General features: G+C 35.2%; 2 protein-coding genes across 9 annotated transcripts in view; both read left to right on the top strand.

Annotated features, from left to right (window-relative positions):
- The first annotated feature begins 538 nt into the window (after positions 1-538).
- Positions 539-6,180, top strand: LOC139872002 (cleavage stimulating factor 64). 8 transcript variants are annotated; one of them, XR_011766828.1, is made up of 10 exons: positions 539-797; positions 911-989; positions 1,252-1,426; positions 3,182-3,215; positions 3,330-3,541; positions 3,624-3,701; positions 3,971-4,006; positions 4,097-4,528; positions 5,387-5,898; positions 5,980-6,111. XR_011766828.1 is itself a non-coding variant. In XM_071859782.1 (10 exons), exons 1-9 carry the CDS (start codon positions 767-769, stop codon positions 5,522-5,524), a joined length of 1,215 nt encoding a protein of 404 aa, XP_071715883.1. In that variant the 5' UTR covers positions 539-766; the 3' UTR covers positions 5,525-5,561; positions 5,986-6,111. The 8 variants fall into 8 exon arrangements, 6 of the variants coding, with proteins under 6 accessions (XP_071715883.1, XP_071715882.1, XP_071715886.1 ...); XR_011766829.1 differs by having other exon boundaries at positions 5,986-6,106; XM_071859782.1 differs by having other exon boundaries at positions 5,387-5,561; positions 5,986-6,111.
- Positions 6,181-7,073: 893 nt separating this feature from the next.
- Positions 7,074-8,555, top strand: part of LOC139873288 (uncharacterized oxidoreductase At4g09670-like) — a 39,478-nt gene continuing 37,996 nt past the window's right edge. Inside the window, exon 1 of the mRNA XM_071861221.1 lies at positions 7,074-7,535. Within this exon, the coding sequence (XP_071717322.1) occupies positions 7,074-7,535 (462 nt within the window). The remainder of the gene's footprint in view (positions 7,536-8,555) is intronic.

The following is an 8,555-nucleotide window of genomic DNA, read 5'->3' as shown; positions in this document are numbered from 1 at the left end:
TCATCCTATCGATTGAGGCGTTTTCAAGAATCATGAAAGGTTTGAACGCAGATTGTAATCGTCAAGATACAAATGAGGTTTAAGGTGAAATCAAGTGGCAAACTTGAAGACTTGTTTAGTTTCATATGTTATAATCAATATTTTAATTTATTTTAATTGTTTAATGTTATTAGTCCACAGTCGATAGTCCACAGTTGACAGTCCAATAATTCATATATGTAGTTTAATATATAATATTCGAATTAATTAATACGTGTCGTGACCCGTATACGTCTCAGACTCGATCACAACTCAAACTATATATATTATTGTAGAATCAACCTCAACCCTGTATAGAGAACTCGATCATTACTGCATATAGAGTGTCTATGGTGATTCCAAATAATATATATAATATGTCAAAAAAAAAAAAAAAATATATATATATATATATATTTGGCGCAAACTCACGCGTATATGTAAATTGTCTTACAAACTTGCCGGGATTTTGAGAACTATATATCGTATCATCATTTTTTTTCTCTCCCTTTTAAATACAATTTTTTTTGTGGGATTTTAGGGTTCAATTCCGTACCAATTCCAATTCCAAAAAAGTTTTAAAAAACCCCAATTATATGTATTTGATAACCCAAAACCCTAACTTTGAATACAGTTTTACCAATTTTAGGCTTCAATTTGGTACCATCTTGTTCAGAGATTAACTTACGATTCTGAGGATGAAAAAGATTCAGCTAAACCGTAACTTGAACTCAATTTGTTAAATTCAATGGCAAATTCTCAACATCGCTGCGTTTTTGGTTCGTTTTCATTGCCAATTCCCTTATTTGCAGTTTAATTTGTCTTTATTGTGTACCTTAGTGGATTTTTATGATAGATTAAACAGCTTTATGATTCGTTCGTTTGTGTATAGTTGGAAATATACCATATGATGCAACTGAAGAACAGCTTTTACAAATTTGTGAGGAGGTTGGCCCTGTTGTATCATTCAGGTTTGTTACTGTAACTAAAAATGTTTACTTGAATCTGTAGGTTGTATGCTTGACATGCACTTAAGGAATTGCATTATATATACACTTAGTAGTTAGTAAATGTAATCGAATTGCTTCCTTCAATTTTTTTTATCAGTAGTATGGAATTAAAATCCGGTGTATATGGAACCTTGGTTAGTAGCCAAAAGTATTGTACTTTCATGAAGTATTATTAGATTATTGCTAAAGTATATGCGAGATAAATTTAACTCTGTCGTTTCAGAATAGTTATAGATAGAGAGACTGGTAAACCCAAGGGTTATGGGTTCTGTGAGTACAAGGATGAAGAAACTGCTCTAAGTGCCCGACGTAATCTTCATGGTTACGATATCAATGGAAGACAGTTAAGAGTTGATTTTGCTGAAAATGACAAAAATAATGATAAAAGCCGAGAACAGGTAAATGATTTGGGTATTCATTCTACTAAAGCATATATTTGTTACAAGTTAGATGATCCTAATCAGCATTAGTGTATTTATATGTCTCGAGTATGAATTGCAGCAAGGTTTTAACTTTGGCCTCATTGTATTTTAGTTTTTATAATATTTAAAAAGGATAGCATGTTGATGGGATAATTGTAATTAAGAAGTTTTAAAATATTTTATTAATGAGGTACATGCTTGAATCTTAACTTTGATTTTATTATTCTCGATTAGGGATTTTTACCCACTTGTTGGTCTGGCTGGCTGTGTAACAGTTCAAATTAATTATTATTTCAGCTTGGTGGGTTGAATACTTGCTCTGTTTTTTTTTTTTTTTTGGTTGTTGTAATAAAGACTTAATGTACACTATGTGGTTGGAAACAATATTATTACTTTGTACTAATTATCGAGATGTTTATAGTAAGTACGTTTGGTGGTTACATGCTTGTGTGGATTAAAAGTACATGGAGATTATCACCTCCTGTAACCAGTACGACCCACACCCACTTGACCTTTCCGTTTTTATCTAATCTTTTAGGTTGACCTTTGTTTTTAAAGGCTTTAAGTTGACCCTTTGACTGTTTGGATAAAACGTTAACCGAAATAGACCAATTAATAAGTTAATGGGTCGAAATTGCACTCCGAATACTTCTCTTGGGTATGAAGTACCAGAGTTTAGTACTTTAGTGGCGAGACATCACCTTGTTAATTGTTATATTAAGTAGGTCTCTTGTATCTTTTGGAATCCCATAGTCCTTTTATGTAAACGGGTTATTTATTCTTCAATCTTTGGCAATACATGATTTTTGTGCAGCTTCATCAGTTGACAAGTCAACTGTCAACGTAGTGTATTATAATGAATGACTTTAAATCATGAAACTTATAATAGGATTATATCAAACCATGTTACGCTTGATATGAGTTAACTGTGTGGTTCCTTTTAAACGTTTTGTAACTTGGAATGTGAATTATGTTTGATCTATGTTTTATGCTGTGGACATGAGTAACTAAACTATATTCTACGGAGTAACTTCTATAATCCACTGAAATCCCGATTCCAATATTGTTAATTACCTGGTTTTGGTAAACACAAATAATGGGGATAGATCTATCTGGGTTTGACAACCACATTCGGACTTAGTAGTTAAACTAATCGGATGCTCAGACTTCGTCATGGGTCACTTTTGGACTATGAGTGACTAGGTTTTTCGGGTACGGATACTTCGGTATCTACTTGTTAAGTTCAATATTGGGAGCTCCATCATATAGAATATACTTTTTACTGTTTTCGAACCAACTTGATAATCGTTTGGAAACTAGCTTAAACTTGAACTGCTGTTATACTTTGAAATCTTGTGGTCCACAAAAACTATTTGAAGACCATTTATGAACTTGATAACTGTGAAATCTTATAGTCCGTGGAATTGTTTATAAACTTGAAATGTTACGAACTACGGAGCTATTTTCGTACTTGAAAGCTTGAGGTCATATTACTTCTAAACTATTTATAAACTTGAAATCTTGCGATCCGTGTTACTAGTAAGCTATTTAAAAACTTGTGATCTTATGATCCTACTTACGTTCGTTCAGGCTATTAGAAATTTGAAAACTAGTGAATCATGAAACTATTTACGAACTTGAGAACTTGTGATTATTTGCATTTCACCTTAGGTGGGTGGTGTATTCTGTACAGAATCTTGATTTTTCCCATTTCTTTTGTTCCTTATTCAGGGTCGCAGTGGACCTGGACTGTCTACAGCCACCAGTAAGGCTAAGCTTAAATCTATCATCTTTTTTTTTTTTTTTTAAAAGACATAATTGTATTGTATTGTATTGTATGATAACGTAATGTTGCTTCATTGTTGATGCTGTTAAATAGCTCCTCAAAAGCAAATTGGTGGTCCCACAGTACAAGGTGATCCTAGTCTGCACCAACCCATTGGTCTCCAAGTGGCCATGGCTGCTGCAGTAGTGATGGCTGGAACTTTTGGAGGTGGTCAAGGTCAACCGATACTGGGAACTGATCCTTTGACTCTTCATTTTTCTAAGATTCCCAAAGCCCAGTTAATTGACGTTTTAACTGAAGTAAAGGTAACCATTTAGATTTTACTTTTTTATCTTTTCACTATCTTGAAATAAGTCACTAATTTTATTGTCATAATATTAATAATAGGCGATGGCTACTCAAAATAAGGAACAAGCACGCCAGCTGTTACTTGCGCACCCACAGTTGTCAAAGTCAGTTTTGCAGGTTGTTTAGTTTTCATAAACAATCTATGCTTTCTAATAAAGTTTCTGTTGAGCTTTTCAAAAAAAAAAAAAAAATAAAGTTTCTGTTGATCAAGTTAAATTATCTCTTAAATCATTGGTCACTTTTGCATTTTAATATTAACTTTTAAAATTCATATAGTAGCTGCCTGAAAATATAGTCATTTTCTGTAATCGTGAGATAAGAAATCTGTTACTTGACGTAAAATAGTATATAGCATCTTACAAGTTTCTAACATTATTTTTTTTCAGGCTCATATAATGCTAAAAACGGTTCCTCCCCACATGGTATGTAATAATGTACCGAGTATTTTATTACGTCTATAATCCTTATTTGGGCATGTGGTCTTAAATTTCTGCTTTTTATTATTTCTCTAGTTGCAGATGCCAAATGCTCACCAACTTTCGGGTCCACATGCACTTCCGATTGTGCAAGGGGGCCCACCGGCTCAACCGTCTTCAATACAACCGTTATCCGGGCTGCCCCCTCTAGCCCAGAACAAGGTGCAACCTGGGTTCATTCCACAATCTCATAATCAACCATCTTCCGGTCATCCAACTCCATTAGTTCCTAACCCGTATGCTGCACCATTACTTCCTACGCAAGCTTGGTTACAGACTCCACAACCATCTCAGCGTCAGGTTTTACAACAGTCGACGTTATCGGGAAATCAATTATTACACTCGCAACCCAATGTTAGTCTTCTGAATCGGGTCGAAAAGCATACGGCGACCCCCTTACCGTTGCTGCAGTACTCTGGAACGAATGGTGCAGCTGGTCCGGTTCCGCCTTCTATTCCCGATCATAAGGTGCCAATAAATATTTAATACTCATCGTCCCAAAATTATTGTCCCGCTTTGACTATTTAAGTCTTATTTCTACATTTGTGACTTCAAATATTTGTTTGTATTATATAATATTTGATAGAAGTTATACCAATGAACACATTTTAAAACTGAATCTATTCATATAATTTTCATCAAATATTATATAGCACAGATAAAAATATTTAAAGTCAAAATTTAGAAAGAAAGACTTTAAAAAGTCAAACGGGGGACAGTTATTTTGGGACGGAGGGAGTATATGATTGTTGGGAGTCAGTTGTCTTGTATAATAGTACATATCCCATAAATTGGTCAAAACTCGGTCAAAATCTGTCCAAGTCAAACCTGGTCAACATCCGAGTACTCCCCAAGTGGCCGAGCACTCCTTAAAAAGTCACGACCGAGTACTCTCCGAGTAATGATTTTTGCATCTTTTAATGCCAAGCTTATCTTCTGTTTTTCGATACAATAAGCCCAACAGCCATAAAAAATAGCCTAATCCAAACACCTCGTAATATCAGAGATATTTCTTTTGATACTTGAATTAGAAAAAAGTTGGCGTTGAGATCTTTCAAAAAAAAAAAAAAAAAGGTTGCCGTTGATGTGTTTTTTGACATAACCGTGTCTCAATATCTTGTACGGAGTATTAAATATGAAGCTGGGTTCTTAATGTATTGCAACCTAGTTCCTCATTTGTTTCTGCATTACCAAATAATGGAAACAAGAATCACGTCAACCCTCAGCTTTTATTGCATAACAATCCTGCCCGGGGTCGTAAAGTCGATGATCATCCGAACGTAGGTTTAAGGTTAAATGACAATACAAACTTTGTGAATGACAAAGATCAGATTAGTCGTCCTTGAAATTATTAGAGATGGACGGTGGGCTGAGTACCGTTTATTCACCAGTAGATGTGAATCTTTCTGCGTCTGTTTTGGGGTCATCTCAAGTTGTTTCGTCAACTGGAAATCAGATTTTTAAAACGGGTCCCGTAGACTCACAAAAGCAGAACCACGAGGTATTTATCCACACTTTACGTGTTTCTTTTTGGTAATTGTTTGATGTTCAAATGCTACTCGAGGAGTAGTCGGTCAGGACTTTTTAAGGGAGTACTCGGATGTTGACTAAGTTTGACTCTGACCGAGTTGACCAAGTTTTGACCAACTTTTTCTGATTTTCTGTGCAATCCCGAGTTTTGGCCGAGTACTTGGATGTTGACTAAGTTTGACTTTCACCGTTTTGACCAATTTCGTCTGATTTTCCGTGTAATCCCGAGCTTGGCCGAGTTTCAACCGATTTTCTCAGTAATTCCGACTTTTAGCCGAGTTTTGACTGAGTTTGACTGGGCAGATTAGGTTCGAGACTTTGAAATTGATATTGAATTTTCGTTTTTCGTTGTTTTAATGTACTGCTAGTGAATTTCTGTACTTTGATAGCTTCAGCCTCATGATGGTACCGAATCTGCTTTGTTGGAACAAGTATTGAATCTTTCTCCAGAGCAGTTGAGTTCTCTGCCTCAAGAACAGCAACAGCAAGTTATTCAGCTTCAACAGATGCTTCGAAAGTCAACTTAGTCAACACAAACGGAAATAGGTCCGTGCCATTTGTCAGCAATTTTTTTTTTTTTTTAATCAGTTTTTGGATCAGTTTTTTGATATACCTATGTAGAGTAGTAGTTCAGAATCTTGAGGGGATAAGAACCCAATTACACTTGTAACGGCTGCAAATTATGTTATCGAGTTGGTTTAGAAGAAAAAGTAGGGTTGAGATACAGTTCTTTCACATTATTTTTTGTTAAGTAACACAAACATATTCATATTTAATTAATTAATTTCTTTTTCATTTTGTAAGGTGAATGACATATGTTGTCATTATGTTATCTCGTGTTTATTGATTTTTATTTTCTTAACTTCTTTTTTTAGCTGATATGCTGTTTGGTCTTATGTTACAAACCTTGAGTTTATAACTGCATAAATGATTTGCCTCATCAAGTATGGAATGCACTTGTCCGTCACAAGTTAATTATCATCAAAAGACACTATGCAATTTAATAAAGCATTGTTATTACATGCTATACTTTAGTACGGAGTATTTTTTATAAAATGATAATTTTATTTTATGCTTTAACTTTTTACTAACCTTTTTGATTAATTATTCGTTAAAAAAAGCATCAGCCGTACGTCAGCATGGAGTCAGCTAGCATGACCAGTGAACGGTAACATGTAATCGTATTTAGTATATTTATAAATATAAATAAATAAATGGCTCCACCTGTTAATCGTAATTAGCACTATATTAGTATATAAACGGCTCCACCTGATTTTTATAAACGCACTTGCTTACATGATTGATGAATTCTAGGAATCTTTGAATACAATCACAATCACAACACTTCTTAATACAATGACTTGAAACAAACACATTATTGTCTTAACAAATTTTATAATCTTTTATTACGTAACATTCAATATAAATACATAAACATAGTTATTTAGTTCTCACAAACATAAACCTCAAACACAAATCCAAAATGTCACAACCCCAAATCAAATTCGGGATTTTAGGCTGTGCTGATATCGCCAGAAAACTCTCACGTGCAATCATACTCGCACCAAACGCCACCATTTACGCCATTGGTAGCCGATCACATGAAAAAGCAACCAAATTTGCAGCTTCAAACAACTTCCCTGAAACTGCCAAAATATATGGCAGTTACGACGCCGTTTTGGATGATCCTAATGTTGATGCTGTTTACATACCTTTACCTACTAGTCTTCACATCAAATGGGCTGTTGTTGCTGCCCAGAAAAAGAAACATGTTTTACTTGAGAAACCTGTTGCTTTAAATGTTGGTGAATTTGATCAAATTGTGGAAACGTGTGAACTAAATGGTGTGCAGTTGATGGATTCTACTATGTGGATGCATAATCCGAGAACTGCTCGTATGAAGGAATTTATTTTGGATCGTGAGAAGTTTGGTGTATTGCGATCGGTAATTTCTTTATTTTTTATTTTCCGAGTGATTAAAATTATATGTTATGTTTGGCCATTTTTCATTTCAAGCTTTGAACATTCAAATAGGTTAAAGACAAAGTCAAGTAGGTTAAAGACTTGAAGTATAAAGCTGAATTATTAGCTGAAAATCGGATATGATTGTATTAGTATGTAGGTTTGGCTATATTGAATCAATGGTGTTATAAAACGGGTTGCGGATTGATAATCCCTGATTGATTCTTGAATCGTGAAACACTTTTAAATTAAGTATTTCGACCCTTTCCTGCCTCGGGTTGCACGAAATCTTAATTAGGATAAGACAATAACGCAATTTGATTCTAGGCAAGAAGAGATCAAATTATAGTATTAGTGAGAATGTTTTGTTTTCTGTCTATATTGTTATGAAAAGCAAAAAATGCTAAAATCGAATTTGATATTCTGTTGTACACAGTTAAAATGAAGGGATACAACCATTTATTTTGGCGGGAATAACTGTTAATTAACAGTCATAACAGTTGGCGGGAAAACCAGTTGGAAGCACCTGCGCGCTCACCTGGGAGCGGGGCCCATCCAGGGGCTCTGCCCCTTGGACCCCGCCAAGGGCGCTGCCCTTGGACCCCGCAAGGGGGCGCAGCCCCTTTGACCCCGCCAATTTGCGACAGTGTCTAGTCAACCCTTACAGGTGTGCACTCCGCACTCTCCGAACCTGTTACTAAGTATAACTAGATAACTCTTGCTTTTCAAGTAAATCCCAATCACCTAGATGCCCACTAAAATCACTGTTGTGATTTAGCGCACTTTTAAGACCCGAGAAATTAATAGAATAATTAAGCAATAAATAAAGACACAAGATTTTACGTGGTTCGGCGTGAGGCCTAGTCCACGGGCGGAAGCAGAGATGGATTTTACTAGCAAATATGGCAAACCCGAGGTTACAATGTATCACCCTAATCTAGGCTCCGAAAATACTAACAAAGTATTTGGACCGCTCACTAGATTATTACAATTCCCTCGTAAC

Source organism: Rutidosis leptorrhynchoides, chromosome 10 (assembly GCF_046630445.1).
Source record: "Rutidosis leptorrhynchoides isolate AG116_Rl617_1_P2 chromosome 10, CSIRO_AGI_Rlap_v1, whole genome shotgun sequence".
Classification (NCBI taxonomy): Eukaryota; Viridiplantae; Streptophyta; class Magnoliopsida; order Asterales; family Asteraceae; genus Rutidosis; species Rutidosis leptorrhynchoides.
The sequence above is the reverse complement of the archived record's forward strand: the minus strand, read 5'-3'. Positions and strand labels throughout refer to the sequence as shown.

Bases quoted from the DNA above. Each gene is read 5' to 3' on its own strand.
- LOC139872002 (XM_071859780.1), top strand. From the start codon at position 767: ATGGCAAATTCTCAACATCGCTGCGTTTTTG. The intron at 990-1,251 runs GTTTGTTACTGT...CTGTCGTTTCAG, and splicing joins GGCCCTGTTGTATCATTCAG to AATAGTTATAGATAGAGAGA. The intron at 3,702-3,970 runs GTTGTTTAGTTT...ATTTTTTTTCAG, and splicing joins TGTCAAAGTCAGTTTTGCAG to GCTCATATAATGCTAAAAAC.